The sequence below is a fragment of the Aulonocara sp. 'chitande type north' Nkhata Bay genome, linkage group LG18 (assembly GCF_057382095.1).
Source record: "Aulonocara sp. 'chitande type north' Nkhata Bay isolate Kocher_YH1m ecotype deep benthic linkage group LG18, A_spYH_male_GT1.1, whole genome shotgun sequence".
Lineage (NCBI taxonomy): Eukaryota > Metazoa > Chordata > Actinopteri > Cichliformes > Cichlidae > Aulonocara > Aulonocara sp. 'chitande type north' Nkhata Bay.
In genome coordinates, this window is record NC_141361.1 from 23,817,688 (window position 1) to 23,841,107 (window position 23,420).

The following is a 23,420-nucleotide window of genomic DNA, read 5'->3' on the forward strand; positions in this document are numbered from 1 at the left end:
TGCGTGTGTTTTTGTGTCGGTCTGGTGGGCTTTGTTCAAAAGGAGATGCTGTGTTCCTACAGCCTTTTATCTTGATGGCAAAACAGACAGAAGAATAAGTTATTCAGACTGTGAGTCAAACTCCCAGCAGACTTCTATTGGCCTGTCATGCTTTCTCCCTCTCTTTCTTTCCGTCCCTCGCCCATGACCCCGCTCACACAGAAACACACATGCACCTGGGATCTATTTTATCTGTTTTTAGACAGCAAGATAATCACCCAGGCTCAAAATTAGCGTGCCATCATCTTGGGTTACCACTAGAAAAGTGCGTTTCTGTGTAGATGTGGTTTGCTTTAATTGTACTGAAATTGAGCTCTCTCTGTTTCGCTCTCTTTCCCTGATTTTTTTTTCTTTTTTCTTTTTTTTTTTTGAGCGGTTTGTGTATGTGTGTGTGCCTGTCAGCGAGAGAGTAAATATTTGTGCAAGAGCTCTGGAGAAGGTCAGGGTCAAAGTATGACAGACAGCCCACTGGGAAATAAAGACACACATACATACGCAGTCTTTCTTTTGCTCTCTCACTCTCTCTCTGACACACACACACACACACACACACACACACACACACACACACACACACACACACACACACACACACACACACACACACACACACACACATATATGCATAATGAGAATCAAATAGAGATGGTGAGAATGGAAGTAAAACATAAGTAGACAGACAGTAGGGGACACAGAAAGTTAGAGAAAAACAGAAACAAAGAAAGGCATAAAAAAGACAGATATGGAGAGAATTAGGAAGAGAGAGAGTTCCCCTTGGCCGCTCTCAGTAATTGGCTGATGTCCAAGGGACAGAGAGTAGATCAGAAATCAGCCTGGGTGTACTCATGTGCTTCATGTACTGGACATCACAAACCATTTCATATCCACAGTGGTCTTGTGCCTTTATGCGCACGCGTGTCAGAGAAGTTGTAAGACGCCATAAATAGAGTAAGGGTCTGTCCAGAGGCATCAATCATAGAGGTCTATGGCTTCCATGTGGTCACGGCTCATGCCCGCTCTGCAAACATGTGATCCTAACTTGCCAGTCTGTTAAAAGCAACTGCTGCTATACATCATGTGCTTCCAAAGAAAACATCAGACTTTCAAGAATAACCCCACTGTGAGCTTCACTCACATGTGTTGAGCAGTAGCAGCTGAACTGGGTGTCAGTAATGTAAACTCACTGTACACTAAAACCTCAAGGCCCGTGTCTTTAACAGCAGAGCATTTCCAGAACTGTCACTCACAGAGAACAGATATGCTTCTGATTAATTATGAGGTGTTTTTCTATAAGCCATATCCCTCGTAATCCTACATTTGTAAATAAATGGATTCTATCATAAACATCTTGGCAGTGTATTTTAACACCTTTTCTATGGTGGGATGGACTGTCTATACACATAGATTTTCATCTCATATGGCATTTCTTCATTTATTGTAATTATGCAGCTAAATGCATGTACAGCAAATATCCCTTGATACTGGCAACGTCTGTTCTGTTTGTTTCCTATTTGCAATATATTGTTTTTTTTTCAGTAGCCTTTCCTGCTAGAACAAGTAAATCTTTCTGATGTTAAAAAATCAGAGTCTACAAATATTCGAATGAGTCATTAAAATGTATTTTTTTAGCGCACTGAATCCCAGCATGCTAGTGAACAAACATTTACATTAGCATTGCTGTCAGCTTTAGTGTGTTTGCAAATGAGCCTATGCACTCTGCAATGCAACTTGTGCTTGCAGGTGACAGTTTTGCCAATAATTTCATATAGATTTGTGTCAAACTTGACTTTAAAATAAGGCACATACCTTCTTTCTTTGGGATATTTCTTAACCCAGAATGCTTCCACGGGAATTGTGTGTTTGTGTGAGCGTGCATGTGTGGGGCAGGATTAGTAGTAATGGGGAATATTATGGTGTTAAATGTTGTTATGAACTCCGATTAAGGATTAGAGGATCTCAGCAGGGGGCTGGACTCTGGATGCTGACATCTCTATCTCACACAGATCTCCTCATTACTACACACACATACACAGAGCTCCACACACACTTTACTTGGGTCTCTATAAACAGAACTCTACACCGCACACAACACCTCATACGCTACTTCCACTTATTAACGTTTGAAATCACTTACGTCACCGGCACATTTTCAGTTAATAAAGTCACATGGGTTATGCTCCTCTGCCGCTGTTAAAAGGTACACACTCTTTGCTGTGCTCCAGTTAATCAATTAATCAAAATGATGTGTTTATATAGTGAAGCACCATTAAGCGTGTAATGGAACTGTGTATTTTGTTCTGTGTATCACACGTTTGGTGTAAACCTGGCTCGATGGCCGCCATTTTTATTCATTTCTTTTTATTGCACATAATTTTTTTCACGTATGCTATTTTTGACCATCTTTCTGAGGTTTGTTTTGTGTGACAACAATGTCAGTTGGACTGAAAACACGTTTCACAGGCATGTACGCATGAACACAAACAAACCCACCTACAGATGTGACCCCGGTGGCCATAAAGGACGTCACTTTCAATCTCGTCAGATTTCTCCACTGACGCTTGATGTATCAATTTTTAAGTAGCTGGCTTCAACTCGGGGATGTGTATATATACACACGCACTTACACACAGACACACACTCTCACTCGAACACAGACTGCTCTGTGCTCCGGGAGCTGTGGCACTTGAGGGGTACTCGAAAGGTTCCATCTTGAAAGGCTGTTGCCATGGTGACAATTATGGCGCTCATCTCCCATGGGCCAGCAAGCTTTACACAACTTTCCTCCCAGCTGAACATGGCCTTTCACACACACAGTGTACCCCCCACCTATGCACAAACACACGCACAATTTTCTCCTCTTTTCTGCCCTTTATGGTAAATCCGGCCGAGAGCCAATATTTGACTTGAACCGAGCGCGACAGTAAGCAAAAGAACGGAGCAATTAGCTCTTAAACTTTTGTAAGGGAAGTGAAGAGGAGGAGAGCGCTCACCGTCATCCAGAGGAAGTGTTTGTGTCAGAATAATGCAGCGGAGGTGATTTTGCATACGTTCAGAGGCGCCTGGTTGAATGCAATTAGCGTGTAATGATTCTGACGGTGAGATATCGGGCTCGCGTTCCTGTGCGTACACTTGCGTCTAAATCTGTAAAGGCCCTATTGAACATTAATGGAACACATTTCCTGAACTATTGCAGTCAGCAGCTTCTGTTTTTCGTGTAAGCATTTAATCACTGCTGAAGCGTAGCGGTTCATAGAGAAACACAGCTAACATGTTAGAATGTATCCTGAACTGGCTCGAGGGGTCATCAAAGCTGCCAGGAATCATTAATCACGGCATAGGTCAGAGCTTTGCCCACAGACAAAGTCAACCAGCTCCATATATACGTGACCCTTGAACAGGATAATTTAAATTGACTGTAAAGGCTACGTGTGCAGAAGTGTAGGATGAGATTGTAATATATTCATCCTCGAGGGAAGGAATAAAAAGGCTGTGAACCACTGTTCTAACACAGCACGTTGGTTTTATGCCTACTGAAAGTGACTGGGAATAAACGCGCATGTAATTTGTCAGTAAAGAGGACGTTAACTGCTATTTTGGTGACGATTTGAGTTGTTTGTCAAGAAAAAAAATGGTCACAAACTGTCACAGCTTCTGGCATGTGAACATTAGCAGTTTTCCTTTTTTCTTATGAGATTCAAGGAGCGTTTGCTCAGGTTTAATCATTAAACCTCGAAAATCTGTATGAAAAGAGTCACATATGCTGAATGCAAACACAAGAAAAAATAATTCAAGAATCTGATCACCTGATGAACTCTTGTAGCCGAACATTTGCGTTTCTTTTCCCTCCAGCGATTCCTGAGGCAGGTGTTCGCTATTTCATCTGCTAAATGCTTTACTGGCTTTTTTAGCTGCTAACTGTCTGTCATTTGGTGTTGAGCAATGGGTTTATAAAACCCCATTGTTATACACTACCTCGCACTACCTTTTAACTGAAAACAACTGTCTCCTTGGGCTGAAAGTAAGGCTGATGGGTGCTGGGAGTGAACCAGAACTGTCAGACTGTGAGGAAAATAAACCTAAACCATGAGTTAATAGATACTAAAAAACTCAGAGGATGAAAATTCTTTGATGATGAATATATATTTTGCTGAGTGCCTATAAACACCATATAGATGATGGACCTGTTTGTTTATTGACTCCTGCGTTTCAAGTCTGAAGTTTTGAGCTTTGGCTATAGTTTGTGAAGCTGTAAGTTAAGAGAAGAAGTGGCTCTGACTGAGAAACTGATGACACCACAAGCTCAGATGATAACGGCTTATCGATTGCAAGGTTGCCATCCCACAAAACACACCCTGTTTAATCACCTATTTTATTCTTGGGCACTTGAGGGGTACTCGAAGGGTTCCATCACTGTGTATATACAAAATGAACACTGTGTATATTCCATAAGATTTGAAACTGGGTACTGGGACCACAAAAAAAACTATAAAAGTACTAAGGTATTAAATCTGAAGACGTAAAGTCATTTTGTCATAGACTTCTCTACAACTGGAAGGGAGTCACTTCCTGTGCATAATTGCAGGTTTAGAGCACTTCAGCAGTGGCAACTCTTTTCAGACCTGGCAGCTAAGAATAGCTTTTCTATGGAGTTTGTGTACACACAGGACTTCAAAGGGCCCTGGGAAACTGCAATATGTTTATTTTATTTTCTTCTGGCATTTTGTAATAGATTTATAGAACTAATCAGTTTTTGTGGTCCTATAAAACAATAAGATGTGGAGTGGAACAGAACTCAATCATCTCTTGTGTACAGTGTTTTTCCCAAAGGAAGAAGTTGTGCTGTTCCCATCTCAATCAGTGCATGGTGACTGAGGGTGTGTCTTGAGTAGCAGTACTATATCATATCTAAGAGCTATCGATTGGCATAAATACACCGACTCTCTCTAGTGACCACATGAATAATTAATAGGACACTGGATCTGAGGCCACTCTTTATCATACGCAGAAATGCATACACAGATCTGAAAAACACGCGCACACACACACAACACCGTCAGCTGAGGAAAATGTTAATTTGGAGTTAGCTCATAGTTCTACGACATAGTTTTTGTGTCTAAACTTTTGCTCTTGTGTGTGTCTGCTTTGTGTGTATGTTTATGCGATCACTGTCTTACTGCTTCAGGCTTCTTGTCCCTTTTTTTTTTATATCTGTGGTAAATCATTAATCATAAGGGAACCAACTCAAGTACCATATTTCCCATGGGGCAGACTCTGGGAGTAGCTTGAGAAAAGTAGCGAGAGAAGCAGAGAGAGAGAGGAAGGAGAGAGAGAGAAGGAAAAGGGTTACTAAGAAAGTAAAAGAGGTGGAAAAGGGGAGTAGAAAGCAGCACATGAGGAAGCTCTACTCATACTGGCCAAGTCACCATTCTTGAACAAAGTTTTTGATCAGGCAGTTGTATGTGTGCCAAGGCTGGCATAGGGTGCCCTGTCTGTCCTTTACCGCTGAGGCCCTTTGTGCCTCTGTGGCTGGCTAGCGCCTGTAGCCAGGACTCTCCGGATGCAGCGTCCCCCCAGGAGAAAAGACGCTTTTCCACCGTGCTCCTACGGCCCAGCCAACAGGAACACACACAGTCACCAGCACAGCACATAGGCACCCATTACCTTAAAGGCTGACAGGAAGGAGGAAAGAGAGCAGAAACCCTCTGAGAATTACTACTCCCTTTATTTTCCTTTCATTTCTTTCTCGTTTTCTTTCTCTCATTTTTACACCTACACACCCACATCCCCTTTTTTTTCTCTCAGTGTTCTCTCAGGTCTTTTGGGGATTGTGCCAGTGGACTTTGCTCCCCTATGATGAATGATTTACCTAAAAATACTGTCTGTATGTGAGCACACAGCATCCAGGTGGAGGAACTTACCTGCACAGTGAGAAATCAAACTACTTTTAGGCCACTTTTCTATTCCGCTGTCTGCAGGTTAACCGCGGCATTGAATATGCGTGCGTGTGTGTGTTAGCGTGGTAATATACAGCCTTTCTGGGACAAGTGACGCGTAGCTTGATTAAATCCATGACCTTCACCAGCAGCACAAGCAATCAGCAGGCGAACACATGCGTTCGCACACACACACACGCTGCATACTTAACACCTTCTCACACAGGAGCGCTTGGTGCAATCAGCACCTGGTGGAATCGGTCGCATCATTGATCCAACCTGTTCATAGCTGCATGTATACATATCCACACAAACGTGCACATACACACGCCAGGCGCCTATCAAATTGCATTTGAGACACCCTCATTTTCCTTACATAGAGTTTTGTACACTGTAATACTATTTACCACCGTGGCAGAAAAAGCCTCACAATAACGGGAATACCAGGACTATGAATGTATAAATAAATACATGCGTAATCTATATTCAGATTACCAAAGGGAAAGTCAGGAATTCTATTTTCCTGCCTAGGATGCAAAAGGGAAATCATTCACGTCCCCAGTCTATTACAGTAGGTTGCTCCTGTTGAGCGGTATCACGGTTTTCCCTCCCCAGTTTTATGACTCCACATAATGACTAATGTGCAGCTACTGTAACAGCTCTACCAGTAGTCATATTATATTATTGTAACTATTGCTGTGACTGCGGCTGTATATATTTTTGAGCCCTCGGTTGCCCGAAGAGCTAATGCTTATATAACAGGAATGACAGTTGATCTGCTGTTGAACTGTGTTATTGTATCGTACAACTCTGTTGTTACACCAGTCTTTTGGCCTCATGTGAAAGGCGCTCACGTAGACCTATTGTCACAACATATTAAATCAGACTTTGTTTTCCTGTTCTTTGCCACGAGCGCTGCATGGCACATTCTGTGACCCACCTGTATCTGTAGTATCTATCTTTTGCAAAAAACAAAGAAGAAAAGAAAAATCTTTTACTGCATTGTTTGTATTTTTTGGTACGTGTTATAGAATTGTAACCATCTTATCTGAACGAGCAATTATATTGATCTTTAAATGAGATATAAGACAATTTCTACTGCAAAAGGCCAAAAAAGTATGTATTAAGAAGTCTCAAAGAGATCGTTTTTAAGCTCCAATCGTACCATTTGCTTTTATTTTCACATGTTTTTGCACTGACACTGAAACTGCTTGGTTACATTTAGGCAAAGCAATTACTTGGTTGAGAGGAAAAAAATGTGATTTGTGTTCATTTGGTCTATGTTAGGAAGCAGAATGTAGTTTTAGTTAAGAGTGGCAACACCAGCACACATGTTACTTTGCAGTTACACACTTGACCATCCTTATGTTTAAAACATAATAACTAAGAGTCAAAATAAGAACTTAGACAAAAAATAACCATTTTTGGAGAAGGGTAGGACACTTGTAAGTTTTTCTCTGACTTCTCTTTATTATGTGCAGGCTTCAAGTATAATTCTGTATACTTTCTGTATTATTTATGTTTTTAAATTATGATAGCAATATTAACTTAAAAGTAAGATTTGGGGACTTGACAACAAAACGTCATGACAGATGAGACACGTGCAGACATAAATTCAGATTGTTTGGGTTTTTTTGATCGAGAGATAAAAACAAAAGTAGTCATCTGATTGTGTGTATTTCTTGTTTCTCTAGCAACACAGCTTTGTTCTAAGAGCTCAGCAGTTTCTTTGGCCTGTACAATGTCACAGTAAGTGACAGTATTATGTCCAAATCAGCCAAATTTAGACAATCACATTGTAGCAAGGCAGGGATTTCTGCTGCAATTGCAACTACTAGCTTTTATCATCACATTACAAACAACAATATAGTAAATTGGTGTTTAAGTGTTCACAACAAAAGTGTTTGGCAACACTTTTCTTTATGGTTAATAAATGCTGACTGTGTATTGTGTTTGTTGCAATGGTACAACTTCTTATTCCATATTCATCTTCTTTCCTCGCTCCAGCATGCAGACCTGGCACCTACAAAGCTTCAGCTACAGATGCCTACTGCACCAAATGCCCCCCTCACAGCTCCTCCCCACAGGAACAAGCCACAGAGTGCATTTGTGAGAAAGGTTTCTACCGTGCTGAGAACGACCCTCGCTCAATGGCTTGCACACGTGAGTGATTCAAACACTGTCAGAAAGTTCAAGCCATCACAGTCACAATATTCACTACAGTTCACTATGGTGAAATTATTGTTGGGCTATGAAATTATTTAGTTACTTTTCATTTAATCAGTTTGCCATGGATACAATTGCTGCAAGAACAGCACACAGATACGTGGTTCAAATGCTCTCTCTTTCGGTTTCAGTTCTCTCTTACGCGTAGACACACACACACACACACACACATACAGCCAGAGAGTTTGGGCTACATAGTCATGGAAAGACACAGAGAGGACGCAAAAAGATGGGGGATGATTGAGTGTGCAGGAGAAACAGAAACAGATAGATTAAGATAGACGGAGGGAAGTGGAGGCGGGAAAGGACATTGTCATGGCAGAGGAGAGAGACGGAACTTGAGAAATATTGAGGAACGCGTGCACACACACACACACACACACACACACACACACACACACAAGCATGCACACGCATACTCAAACCCATTATCAGGTTATGGTAGATTACACTCATTAATCGTTGTAGCAGGTGAGATGTGACAGGTGTTATCAGCTGGAAATGAGTAACGGTTTGTTCAAATATGTATGGGCAGACACGCGCACGCCATCTCTCTTGAATGGTGAAGAGCACTATGGAGGATTGAGGAAGGAAAATGAGAAAATAAGGAGAAACGGTGAGAGAGTTAGTCATGGAAAGATGGAGAGTGACACTCGAGACATAAGAAAAGAATAGAACAGTGGGGGAAATCGTTGAGTATCAGAGGCATATAATCTAAGTGTCATAAAAGACCGATCAGTACCAACGGTGATGATGGACAGTTAAGTGCAGCCAAGGGAAGTGAGGATGGAGAAAAGAAAAAAAAGACAGAATTAGAATAAGTCAGCACACTCTCTTAGAAGATTTATAACCAACGGCCTCAATTATACGTAGTAGGGGCTCCGTCGCATGCTGCCGGGTCTCAGCACTGGGAGGGCCAGTCAAGAAAGTCTCAAGCTCTGCTGGTCCCCTGCTGGGGCTCACGGCTCAGCCAGGACCCTGATGAGATGTCAGCATGGAATGTGCTGCCAAATTCCATATGGTTGAAATACTGGCACCTTGCTGTGCTGTGGGTATCCACAGTCGGGGGTTTCTATATGAGTGGTTCTCATGCTACAGGAATAGCTTACCTTGATGATGTGTTTGTGTTTCAAGGATTCTTCAGATTCAGAACTGACCTTTCCACTGATATATCCGTGGTTATAAAAGAGTTTAATGAAATATAAAATATATTTTCCTAAGTTTGGTGTTCTGAATGTTAAACACTGGATATTATATTAATCTGTCTTTCAAGAAGAATGCACTGCATCTAAAGGTATATTGGAGGGCATTTGCGTGTAACTTTCTTTGGTTCCTTGAGAATGATTACTGACATAATAAATAAATTGATAAACTAATTATTTCAGCTGAAGCTCAGAGTGATTTTAACCACTTAAATCATAAAATGCAACTGACTTTTGAGAATTACTTTGGGCACTTTCCATAGATCATTGTCCTCTTACTATTTATTATCTGCAGAGCACTCTCAGGGTGTGAGTTAATTTCACATGGTAAAAAATCTTTGTGCAGTCAAGTATCGGCTATTTAATATTATATGAATTCTCTTTAAAGCTTTAAGATTGAAATTGGAAAGTGCAATATGATACAGTATTCTTCGATGTGACAATCTGCCAAACTCTTTCAATCACTGTCGATTTCAAAGCTAATTAACAGACTGGAAAAATATGCACCTCGTGGTTGAAGTCAATTATTAAATTTGTAATTTAATCAGCGTGATGTCTGTTCTTTATAGAAATCGCAATTCATTTGGTAATGAGCATGAAGACGATGCACACTGAAAGACTGGATATTTCAAAAAATAATATTTGTCTGTATTTCAAGAAGGGGCTCTGATAAAGACAGTTTTATGCCATGCTTCTCACCAATTAAAAGCTAGAATAGCTTGGATTAATTAGCAGGGTGCCACATGTATTGTAATACTATTTTATAGATGACTATATATTTGGATGTGCATTATTAAATCCAGTTGTAACCTGTGAGATTTTGGGCGTTTGTAGTCCTTTTTAAGCAACATTTGAAGGCAGTGACAATGATGGTTAACCAATGCTGTGCACAGTTTCACCAAGGTTTCCATTTAGAAACCTTTACACTAGATTTAGTGTTGTTAAAGCAGTTTAAAAGGAACTTTAAAAAAATGTAATAAATAAATAATGAATAGTAAAAAGATACAGAAACTGATCAGAGCCTTTGTATTCTCTCAGGTCCTCCATCTGCTCCTGAGAATCCCATCTCAACTGTGAATGAAACCTGCGTCACCTTGGAGTGGGCACCACCCAGAGACACCGGAGGCAGAGGAGACATCATCTACAACCTCAATTGCACAAAGTGCTCTGGTGATGGCAAGAAGTGCACAAAATGCGGTAGCAACGTCCATTTTGTTCCCAGGAACTTTGGTCTGTCATCAACAACCGTGTTGGTTACCGACTTGGAGCCAGACTCCAACTACAGCTTCACAATTGAGAGTGAGAATGGAGTGTCGGCCTTAAGTCCAACACCCAAGGGAAAAGTCGTGATAAATGTCACAACATCGCAGACAGGTGAGAACATGTGCACGTCCTAAACAAAGAGATCCCAATTTGCATATGAATGTATTTGTTGATGCCGGGAAGCTCTTTCACAGTATTATTTATTATGTTTCAAGACATTTGGGGATTTAATATGCAGTAAATACTTATAAAAAATATCTAAATATAAAAATATATATATAAAAAGCAACATATTATGTGGCCTGAACATTTTCTGTTTATAAATAGCATCATGCTTATGTGAGAACTATAAACATTGATGTGAAGCATCTCTAACACTCTGACTCTAAATGACATCTTTGCACCCTTGCCTGCATGTGCAATCATATTTGCATATGTCACATGCAGGGACTGCGTAACAGAAGTGTAGCAAGGTGACGATCTCTTTCAGGTCTCACACTACTGTGTATGAGAGGTGGGAGGAAGGTGAAAGGGGTGTGGGAGGTTGTTAACCTCATTAAAATCCCCACATGCCTTGATTGTCGCTCTCAACTATGCACACACATACACACACACACACACACACACATGCACAAGCAAACACACTTTCAAACCGCACAAGCATCTGCTCCGATGTGTGAATGGATCGGAAGTCGTAGGGTTTGGGGTTTGCACTGATCACATGAGCAGATAACATGATAAAATGAGTGTCACACATCTTGTAAGCTGTTTCATTAACACAATAAAATGTCTGACATATTGCAGTATGGGTCTTCTCGTGTCATGGTCCTGCACCAGCCTGTCTTGCAGAGCTCTACTTTCTCTTTTACTCACACTTTCTCCCTTTGTTTTTTCTATTTTCTATAGTCAGCGTAGTGTTGAAGGAAAGGCGGAGCAAGGACAGTGTGACTTTGGCCTGGCAGGGCCCAGAGAGACCCAACGGAGTGATCGTGGAATATGAGGTTATCTACTATGAGAAGGTGATAAAGACCTACACATACACTAAAATGCACAAGTGGGATAAACTGTCTTACCTAAATAAGTATTTCTCCCAAAAGGTCATTATGCACGGCTGAAAATATCTTGAGTACCCCGTAACACTACATATTTTCTAATCTTCTTGTTGTTTGTACTGCAGCCTTTGGGTATATCACTAATGACTTGTTCATTACAAACATCTACAATGCCTTTTTTCAGTTTCTCCCTTTCTATGTTTTCACTGCCTTATCACTAACGTCTCCTTTACTGTTCATGCCAAGCTAATTAACCAAACATCTGTTGAACAAACCTCGTAAAACCTGGATGAGATGATGAAATTGAGTGTGGGGGTTTTGAGCTTGTTTTTATATTCCGGCGGGGACTTAAGCCTAAATACTTACCAACGTATGGGGACTTGCGTCACAGTAAGGACAAGCATTCAAACAAGTCCCCATAGGTGCTTTTTTTAGGGTTAAAAACTTTATTTTAGAAAAAGGGTTGAGAAATAGTTTGGGATTAGGAAAAAGCATTGAAATTTGATGTTCTAAGTCAGGGTAAGTGGCTTGGGATTGCATTAGATTAATGAGTGTCCTCGTGTGGACGATGGAACAAGATTGTGTGTCTGTGTGCGTGCACGCTATCTGATCATGAGTGTGTGTGGGCTGGCAGGCATTACCAGTAAAACAGTGTTAATCCGTGTTGTAAAGTGTCTTCCATTAGGTAGAGTATCAGCCTCTCTGCAGGGAATCAGCTTACTGACAGACACACTTATTCTTTATTCATCCTCCTGCACACATGTATATAAGTGCACGCACACCCACAAGGTAGTTGAGGAAGGAAGTGAAGCGGGACTAGTAACCGCATAATGCTTTGGAGTGTGGAGAGGAAAAGATTTGAGAGTTGACAGATGCTCATGTATAAATGCCACCCAATGGTCCAGCGATGAACAAATGAAAACTTAGTGAGGTGTATTTGGACCCTGGAGACATTTAAATTCAACAATTTGAGGTTTTTATTATTTTCAGACTATTTTTGTTTATTATATTATATATTATTATTTGCTCTGTATAAACCTCTTTAGAGGTTTTTGTATATTCAACCATTTTTTAAAATCCAGACTCATTTAATTTCTTGGACACTTAATATCATCTATTTTAAGTTTCTCTCCTTTTTCACTCACTGTTTCACTCTTTTTTTCTGCTCCAGAACCAACGAGAACAGAACTATACAGTTCTGAAGACTCGCTCCAACATGATGACAGTGGAAGGGCTCAAACCTGGGACCACTTATGTGTTCAGGGTCCGGGCTCGGACTGATGGGGGGTATGGGAGCTATGGTGGAGAGATTGAGCTAGAAACAAGTCACGAAGGTACAGTAAAACAAGGAATAATAGATTTTTTGTTTACTTATAGGGAATCGGATATTTCAGTTTTCCTCCCAGCTGTTTTGTCCCACTTTGTCCAGTTGATTTGTTTCTTTTTCATCTCTTTTCCTCCTACTAAATTTCCATGTGGTCAGCTGAAAATTGGAATAGCAGCCAGTCCATGTTTAATACATGCCTGTTCTTCAAATGCAGTATGCATTCTCAATATTAGAAATCTAAAAGTGCTGGTAAAAAAAAAAAAAAACGGGACAAAGATTACCTCTAGAGCAAAATGTACATCCATATTATATCAAGTGTACTAAGATTTGAAGTCATCCCTGCTGTTTAAATCAATCGACTGTATGGTTATGGAATATCTTACTTTCATCCGAACAGCTTCTTCAGTTCTGCTGTCAGACAGAGACACCTTGGCAGTCTCATAGGTTGTCATCTATGTATCTGAACCAGTGGCTCGAAAGTTTTGTGGAATACTTATCAGGTGAAAGGGAGACAAGCCAGTTTCACAAGGAAGGATTGAAAATCTTGATTTGCACAGAACACTGGAGATATATATCTAGTCATCATTAAAGGCAAAAGCTTAATACATGACATACATGCCTTATACTTAGATTTTAATATACTAGGAATTTATACCAAAGGCAAATCCATGCCTGGTTAAGTTCAGCGGGGTTGTTCAGGCCTCATAAACAGCTTTGTGTTGCTTCTCTGTCATGTTGTTTCCAAATTCCCCGTGTTCATCCATTCTTTTTATTGTTGTTGTTGATGTTAAGGTTGGGGTCATTCATTTTCATTATCACCTTATTGTGCGTGCTAGGATTTTCTACTTTAGAGGTTGCGTAATGTGTTCTTCAACATGATCAATGATTCCAAGACAAAGTGGAGGAAAGTAGAGGGGGATACATGTGTAAATGGTTGGAACTGCACTATACGCTGTCTGGAAGGCATACGAATAGCATACATACGGATGACAGTTCAAGTAATTCAGTAATCATCCATCCATCCATCCATCTTCATCCGCTTTGTCCGGGGCCGGGTCGCGGGGGCAGCAGCCTAAGCAAAGAGGCCCAGACCTCCCTCTCCCCAGCCACCTCCTCCAGCTTATCCGGGGGAATACCAAGGCGTTCCCAGGCCAGCCGAGAGATATAATCTCTCCAGCGTGTCCTGGGTCTGCCCCGGGGCCTCCTCCCGGTGGGACATGCCTGGAACACCTCACCCAGGAGGCGCCCAGGGGGCATCCTTGTCAGATGCCCGAACCACCTCAGCTGGCTCCTTTCGATGTGGAGCAGCAGCTGCTCTACTCTGAGCCCCTCCCGGATGGCCGAACTTCTCACCCTATCTCTAAGGGAGAGGCCAGCCACCCTTCGGAGGAAGCTCATTTCTGCCGCTTGTATCCGCGATCTCATTCTTTCGGTCACTACCCACAGCTCGTGGCCATAGGTGAGGGTAGGGACGTAGATCGACCGGTAAATTGAGAGCTTCGCTTTTACACTCAGCTCCCTCTTCACCACGACGGACCGGTGCAGCGTCCGCATTACTGCAGCTGCAGCCCCAATCCGTCTGTCGATCTCCGGCTCCCTTCTCCCATCACTTGCGAACAAGACCCCGAGATACTTGAACTCCTCCACTTGGGGCAGGAACTCATCCCCGACCCGGAGTGGGCACTCCACCCTTTTCTGGCTGAGAACCATGGCCTCAGATTTCAGTAATCAATTAAAGTAATTATAAACTTGGTCCTGCAACAAATGCCTTTAAATTGCTCCTACTAATGCAACATATACATCTCAATATTTAGAGCGTTTATATAAAACACAAAAAATGAGAATAATTACGTAAGTTGTGCAAATTATGCATTCTTTAAGGTTGACAGTAGAGGGCAAAAAGAAATTAGAGTTTATACAAGTCTACAGGAAAATATACCTACAGTTAAATTAATTTGTATCCTCTTTAAATCTGTGTGCTATTGAGTTTATGGTTTCAATTCCTAGTATCAAATTTTAATGAATACAACAAGGTGTAAATTATCTTTTCTTGGCTGTCACCAAAATACTCCGTGGTTTATAGAATGTCAGCTGATGAATCCGTGGAAAATTCTGATCTCACTTCTTCTATGCTCAAAAGTATATAGAGCTGTTGCTGTGCCTTCAAATAAAGGTTCACAGTCTAGTTCAGTGTTCTAAAATACAGGATCTGCCTTATGCAGCTAATCCAATATCTCAGTAATCTAATTAGATCAATTCTATTGATTGTTAAAGAAGAGGTGAGTACGTGTGCACCACAAAATATAACAGGAGATCAATGCTTATCTGTACTTACCTTGGAGCTTTAATTTGCCTCTTCAACACAGGCACAAGCACACACATATATGCAGTGCATACACACTCAGTCGCACATGTCTGCCCATGCTTAGCTAAACCAGATAAATGAGGTATTTGTTTTGAGTAATGGCTCGATTGGTGTGGCGTAAAAATCGATGCATCTTTGCAGAAAGTTCTCGGTGGTAGCCTTGTTATGTGCAATGTTAACATATCCATTTGGACAGCACAGAAGAATGGGAATAGCTTTCATGTCTACTCTCATACCCTCGCAGGGAATGTAGAGAGGGAGAGTGCTTTTCATCAAGGACCTTACTTACTATTCCATCCACCTCCCTTTCTTTCCTTTACTCGTTTGCGGCCCTCTCTTTTTTCAGTCTCCCTCAGCCTCTGTCTTTTACCTCTTTTTCTATTGCTATCATATTTCATTCTATCTCTATCCTCCTCCGCCACTTTCTCACTCTCACTTGTTATCTTTTTAACTCCCAGCCTTCCTTAGTATTTTCTTCTGTCAATTTTCCCCTGTAGAAAACATTGCTGACTTTTTTTTCCCAATCTCATTTATGCTTGCTTAAATAACAGTCTTCACTTTTTCTCTTTTGTAGATGTTTTGGCCATAGGGGACCCTAATCAGTCTACCATTCTGGCTGTGTCGATCGCAGGGGGAATTGTTCTCCTCATCTTCCTGGTGACTTGCTTCGTTGTCAGCGGAAGGTAGGGCCAGCAGTAAGAAGGGGTTGGCAATTACCTCCCTGTTAATATTATGTCATTTTGTCACCATTCTTAAATGTATTGGAAATAATCCCTGTAGCCAAAGCCTGGTACATCTTACTGTCTCGCTGGGCCACAGACCTTTATTGTTGTCCAACAACTATTAAAAAGCACAGTTATGAGCTACACTGTTGCTGTGGGTGACACGTTCTTTTGATGCACTGAATGTGGCGACTTTATTTGGAGTCAGTGCTGCTCAAAGGCGCACTTAAACGCAGCTGAAAATGGGCCACAATTTCAAGTTCTTTTCACAATATTTACTCCTTTGGAATAACAATTGTTGAAAAAAATCAGCTAGTTGTAAGAAATGCTTTTTTTGTTATTTAAAAAAAATAAAATTATATAATATTTCTGACTAAACAGTTCCCATGTTCAGTATGAACCAGTGGGCTTGCCTGAGGAAAGATATAAAAAGAACCTAAAATATCAGAAATTTTACCCTTTAAATTGATGGGATACAGTTTTTTGGCCACTCTAACACAGCGAATGAGCTAAACTCCAGACAGCTATTTTCTCAGTTGTTCTACTTTATTGGGTCACCAACAAAAAAGATTTAGGCTGAAATTGACTGAGCTTAAATTCAGTGAGCCCTATGAACATGTGCATTCATGCACACGCAAGCTAAGCGCTCTTCATATCTCTCTGTCTGTCTCTGAGGGATTACGCATGGGTGTGCCAAAGCAGGCCCTCCAACTTTGACATTTACACAGGCGCCAAAGTCCAACTAAAGGCCGTGTTATTCTGTATGTGAAGAGCATGGACTTTCAATGATCACTCTCTTTGAAGGTTAGACTGCTGGTAATGCTCTGGCTCACAGAAGGCCATAGAGGAGAAGGACGTGAGAGAAGAAGAAGAAAGGAAAGTAAAAGAATGCAGATTGGTTGAGAGGCTAGAAGATGAAAGGATGTAAGTTAAAAGAAGGCTCTTTAGAGAGGAAGAAATGGATGAGGAGAGAGAAGTAGGGATGACAGGCATTTGTGACTCACTGTACCTGTAATTAAATGTTTATCCTGTATGAGTTCAAATTACAGGAGATTAGCCACATTTTAAGAACTCTGCTACTATGCATCCATGCAAACATGCACATGCACTCGCTTAAAAGATTAGTATTGATTCAGGTGATTGCTTATCAAGCTGAGTGCTCTATTCACTATTGAGTAAGAGGAAGGTAATCAGCAAAGAAACACAGACGCACACTGCACTCAAAGCACGTGAACAGGATCACATCAACATTTTTTTAATCAAGAGCCTGTAATGGGATTGTCCGTCTGCAAAGAAAAACAACCTGTGCAACATTTTGTGCTTTGAACGCGAGGCGATGACACAAACACACACTACCACTTGTCTAATCGGGTTTCACAGGCTGGCGAGGTGTTAACTAGGTTTTACAGAGGGGTCGATGCACTGCCATCAATTTAAGGTCTCCCTCTCTTCCTCTGTTATTCTCTCTCTCTGTATCTGTCTTTCTTTCATTTACTCACAGAGGTGTGGATGCCGGGGAGAAGGCAGTGTTGATTACTGCTTTCTATTAAACAACATCTGTACACCTGTCAAGAGTGTGTGCGCGTGTGTGTATTTGTGTGCATGTGTGCATAGGTGGAGTGCATTTGTAACTGGGGAAGGAAGCGAGGATCAAAGCCGCATCACTAGAGAGACAAGAGCGGGAGAGAGAGAGCTCAGGGGGGAGAGAGATGGACAGAAGCGAGGTAAAGGAGAGACACAAGTGGAGAATAAACATATTAGATTGGCAGTGAGAATGACAGGCTGCAGCAAAGGGGGGGAGAAGTACATTTGAAGTATGTTTGAGCCACAAGAGAGCTACATTTTCAGATGGTGTGAGAGATAGAGAGAAAGAGGAGGTGGGCTTTAAAGAGGAGGAGAGAAAAGTAGATGGAAGGAGAAGGAGAGCCAGGGGAAGAAGGCAGAGGTGCAAGGGGTAAAAGATGAAAAGGCAGATTACAAGCGAGTTTGAAAGAGTAGAGAGAGACGTGGAGTAAGACTAGGAGAGCTGATAGGTGGGCGATTGCACTTCTGTGTGCAATAAAAGTGTCGTCCTTGAGGTTTCTGAGGAATTGGGAGAACATTTTTATTTTTTCAAATGTCTCCTCGTGTTGTCCATTCTTCTCTCTTTTCACCCGTTCCATCGTATCTGTCAATCAGTCAGATTCTCCCTTCTCTAATTTCACTCTCTCTGCTTCTGCTTTTCTCATTATTTTGAACGTCTTTTGGCTCCTCAGTTTTCATTTCCTGTTCTGTTCTTGATTGATTTTCCACGAGATGTGTGTGGTGCGTTTTTCTCCATAGCTCCCCAACCTTTACTCGCTGTGTAAAAAATTTCCCCCAGTAATCACTAAATTGAATGGAAGTGCAGTCAGATCGCAAGTGGGCGGCGCTAAGAACAAAATGTAAGCAACTGCAGATATGAATTTTGATCCAACTTCTTAACATGGTATGAATGCTAATGTGTCCATATGTGGCGGCTGTTTTTCATCTTATCCTGCGCCCTGACAAATGGCAGTCTCAGATGCTGAAATAAATCACACCTTTCTTCTCAAACCATTGTGTTGTCTTTTATAGCTCGTGCTAAACAAGCCTGGAACTTGGCTGGCAATAGACAGCAAATGAAGGGATGCACAGGGGCTCTTTGACATATACAGTAAGGAAGTCCTTGGAGGATCATGATGACACAGGTGCAAACGGCACTATTTCCTAACTGTACACTTCTAAACTTATTGCTAGCAATACATTTTAAAACCATGTGTAAAAAGGGTCTTACTAAGTCCAGAATGCTAACAACATTTTGAACAATGTGATCAGCGCTTCCTATCGCTCAACTATAATATAACTTTCACAGCCACAGAAGCACATACAGGCTTAATGTAGCCTTTCCTGGCTGCACGCTGAACAGCTCAGCCTCATAAACGGTTTGATTTGCAGCTATTCTATTCTGTCCTGCTCTCGTTTATTAAAGTGCAGTTATGTTATTGTTGCCGCAGGAGGGAAAACATGGAAAAACATCGAAAGCTCCTCAGACACTGCCATTATTGCGAGGCGAGTACACGCGTTACGGTGTGTGTTTGTGTGCGAAAGCGTGCAAAATGCGAAGGTGCTTTTGTCCTCCTGAGGGTGCTTTGGCGTGCTGGCAGGTGCGAACGATGGGGAGCTAGAAAGCGACTGGCATAGCCATGGATTCAGCAGATGGCCTTTCACGCAGAAAACGCTCTCACCGCTGTTCCTCACTTTCTCTCGTTCTTCTTGTTAAACATGTTACAGCTTCTGCCTCTCAGCATCGGTGTGCGTGTGTGTGTGTGTTTGTGCTTCTGCTTTGTTTGCAGTCTAATGATCCTTCGGCCTCACAACCGTCTCCTTTTCCAAACAGCCGTAGATTTTGGTTACATGCCAGGTTCCTGAATGCCTTTTTTTCTCTTTCTTTCTGTTTTCGTGTTTTTAAAGTAGGAGTTTTGGCGAGAAGTTTGCGTGAAGTTGTTCCATCTATGTCATGCCCGTTTTTTTTAAGTTGGTTCGTCTGTAGTCTGTCCATGCGTGGAGCACATCTGTTGTCAGAGCTGTAGATATCTGGCAGGGAGTCAAGGGTCACAATCTGTTAAAGCAAACGTCAAAAGAAATATGAAAAAAAGAAACCAACTCGAATCTTACTTCAAAATAAGACGTACTGCTATTCACCAAAGCTGTGTTTTTTGTTATTTTTCCATTGAATTGGGATCTAATAGAAATCTGCTGATCGCCATCTTGCAGTGTTTCGAATCTTATCATCTTCATTGTTATGTATTATTCTTATTTCTGAGAAAGGAAACTTTTTTTTTAAAGCGGAGTACGGAATAACAAAAGGTGAAAGGCGGCGAGAAAGAAACACAAAGGAAAGTAAGCTGTCATAGTAGGAGAAAGACTTTTCAGTCTCACTAACAGAGAGCGGTAACAGCTCTACCTCGCAAACACAATAGCATATCCTGTTGATGTGCAATCGTGTCTGTGCGTGTAAGCTCTTTTACCACCACAGCATCTGTTGTGGAGCCCAGGGTTATTCTTAAAAACTTAATGACACAAAAGAGGAGAGGAAGGATGAAAAAAACGTGAGGCATGTGCTAATGAAAACACGCTGCTGAGAGAGGAGAGAGCAGCGTGAAGACGCATTGAGAGAAGGAGGCTGAAGATCTACAACGCTGAGTGTAAAACAGCTCGAAAATGTATAAGCGTGTTGGGGGTGGGGGCTGTTTTTGTATTTCAAAGATGCCGTGAGAAAAAGATATTCAGTTTGTATTTCGAAAAAATGAAAAAGATTAGAACCCCCCCACCCCAGGAAATAGAAAAAAAAAATAAGGGCATAAGCAACACACCTGCTATTTCCAAACGGTGAATTTGATTGAGGTTAAAATCAGCCAATGCAGCTTCCCCTGTGGGTGCTGTTGGTCTGTTTGCTCAATAATAACATTAATAATGGTTTGTTAGCCAGAAGGTTCTGTGTAAAAATCTAAAACAGGCCAGGTTTGGCGACACGCGTGTAGACATATGCAAGGGTGTCATTTGTACGTATTGCTTGGATGGCGGCGCTGTCAGCGAATGCAGCTAAGCTGTAGGGTGTAGCCAAATACAGCTTTGTCTGCAGAATGCCTAGAAAGTAGCGTGCAAACAGTGCAATAACAGCAGCTAGTTGCCGCAGGTGCAAGAATGTATCAGGCAGGATCTATGCAAATGAGCAGATGTTGCAGTGGGACAGATCAAATGCCCTATAAACATCTGAAAAACCTCAAAAACTGTTTTCATCCAGGGTTTTATGGTGCATTTAAAAGCTTTTATCCACTACACACACACTTATATAAGCGCACATATTACGAACATGACCTAATCAAGTTGCGTCGGTGTAGTAACATCATTAGGGAAATTAGTTTCACACGGATCTCGCTGCAAATACAAAATGCACTTCACTTAATGATACAGATGACATGCTTCTCCCTCTCTTTTTGCATCCTGTACAATTTGACCTTTCACCGTGCTGTTAAAGATTCTTCTACATTACACCCATTACCAAAGCACGGCTTCAGACCACACTGCTAGGATTCCCTCACGTCCTACCTTTTCTTTCCCCTACCTTCTTTTTCCTTTCCTTCTTCGACTCCACTCTCTTTAATGAGAGACACCGGAATGAAATGTTTCCAAACAGGGTGTTAATGAAACATAGACAGATTTATTAGTCATAACTCTTCAGCTAATCATTTCCCCTTCCTAATAATTAGCCCGAGCTGAGTAAATCTTTTTACACTGTGGTCAGAGAGTGCTGAGCTGGTGCCAGACGCAGCCAAGATGGAGAGTGAAAAGAGCCAGAAGAAGAAATCGTACTCGCTCGTTCTGTTCATCGACGCTCAGTAACTTTTAAAAATCAGTCTGTCTTTGTTTGTTTGTTTGTTTTTTTGATTCCATGCTGCTTTGACTCAATTAATTATCCACAATCACCTCAGTGTTTGTCGCCGCTCAAGCTTTCAGGTTTTCGGTTTTGCTGCGAAAATAATGAGAGTGAATTTAATCCATTGATTTCATTCCCAGTAATTATTTTTTATTTAATAGCTTGATATTAAATGGAATCACCATTATCACGAGTAATGACGAGAGCAGATGCCCACAGCAGGGTGTTTTTATTTATGTGTGTGGATAGATGTGTCATTTCATTGTGTCATGCTGGAGGGGTGACTAATGATTTACTGATTTCATTTTTCTAGTCATTCTGATTAGCAGTGGGAAAATAATGTGGAGAGACAGGAAATGAAAGAGGAGAGGAGAGGAGATGAGAGGTGACGAGAGGGAAGAGAGGAGGTGACAGGCGAGGAGATGAGGAGGAGAAGAGAGGAAAGGAAATGAATGCAGTTTTTACATGAATGATCCTCTTTGGACTCTTCCGTACCTTCGAGTGTATCCATTTTTTAGTCGACAGCCGACTTCTAACTTCTTATAAAAGATGGCTGGTTATTACCCCCCAGAACATTCAAGTTCAAGCTAAAACTAGTCGAAGGTTACATCTTTGGCTTCTTCTCTTTGCCTCACATTGCTGCTTTGTTTATGTCTTTGGACCTTCTCTTTATACTTTTTCAAAGAGTGGCCTCTGTCCTGCTCAGTTTCAAGGTTATTCCACCATCTGTATTTGCATCGCTCTCATCCCTTCGAACTCTCTCTGCCTTTTGTGAAAAATCGATCTCCTCATACTGTCCGGCCAAAGTTTCCTTTCGTTTGATCAGCCTGTTTGCGTCCCTGTCTGGTTCTTTCTCAAGTGGCACTGTTCTCCACTCTCCACTTTTTCTTTCAACCATCTCAGCCTTGAATCTTTAACTTTGTCTCCAAACTGCTCAACCTGAACTGTGCCTATGATATACTCCTTTCTTATCCTGTCCCTCCTGGTCACTTCAGATGAAAATCTTAGCATCATCGGCTCTGCCACCTCCAACTCCGCCTCCGGGCTTTTTGTTAGTGCCACCGTTTCCAAACCATACATCATAGCTCACTACCAGCTTGTAAACCTTCCCTTTCACTCTTCCCGCTATTCTGTCACAAATCACCCCTGACACTCATCTCCACCCACTCCACCCTGCCTGCATTCTCACTCTTTCGCTATAACTCGTCGCTCTCATATTTCTGCTGCTCCATGCGCTTCCAACTCCAAGCTTTCTTTTTCTTCTCTCTATGCTACACTCAGTGTTTAGCATAGAGAGATGTTAATGATTCTTTGACAAAATAGCTTTTTACGAGCTGCAGGCTATTGCATCCTCTGAAACAACATATTACAGACCAGAGGACACAATCAATATCTGACAGTGGTCATTGTCCTAATTCCACACTGCACTGATGAGCTTTAGCAACCTAGTCCAGCCCCGGTCTAATAAAATGACAGCAGAATCACTGACTACTTAATTCAATTATCAGAGGAAGCACAAATCAGCACAGCTCGTTGCTGTCGATGGTGTTGTCTGCCACTCGCTTTCTCTCAATAGTTTGGAGTCAGACTGAGGGGAAAATGGGAAGCAGCAATGGAACCCGAGGCTAATAGACCAAAAAATGAAGACTTGGCATAACACTGACAATATCAGAGAAAGACGGGGCTTGCTTTTTCACACTTCCTGCACTCATACACATGTGGCATCTATATTTGGGCTACTGTGAAATACTGATGAAGATTAAAAATAGTTTTTAATTTACTTTGTTTATGAACAAAACAGGACAACAACTGAAAAAAGACATATCCAGGACGAGGACAAAATGACTTATTGGA

General features: G+C 41.5%; 1 protein-coding gene across 4 annotated transcripts in view; it reads left to right on the plus strand.

Moving 5' to 3' along the window:
* LOC147308602 (ephrin type-A receptor 3-like) overlaps window positions 1–23,420 on the plus strand; it is a 79,705-nt gene that overhangs the window by 31,551 nt on the left and 24,734 nt on the right. For all 4 annotated transcript variants that reach the window (XM_086273235.1, XM_086273236.1, XM_086273238.1 and 1 more), the window contains 5 exons: window positions 7,980–8,135; window positions 10,439–10,774; window positions 11,570–11,682; window positions 12,887–13,049; window positions 15,982–16,090. In XM_086273235.1, the coding sequence (XP_086129361.1) occupies window positions 7,980–8,135; window positions 10,439–10,774; window positions 11,570–11,682; window positions 12,887–13,049; window positions 15,982–16,090 (877 nt within the window). The remainder of the gene's footprint in view (window positions 1–7,979; window positions 8,136–10,438; window positions 10,775–11,569; window positions 11,683–12,886; window positions 13,050–15,981; window positions 16,091–23,420) is intronic.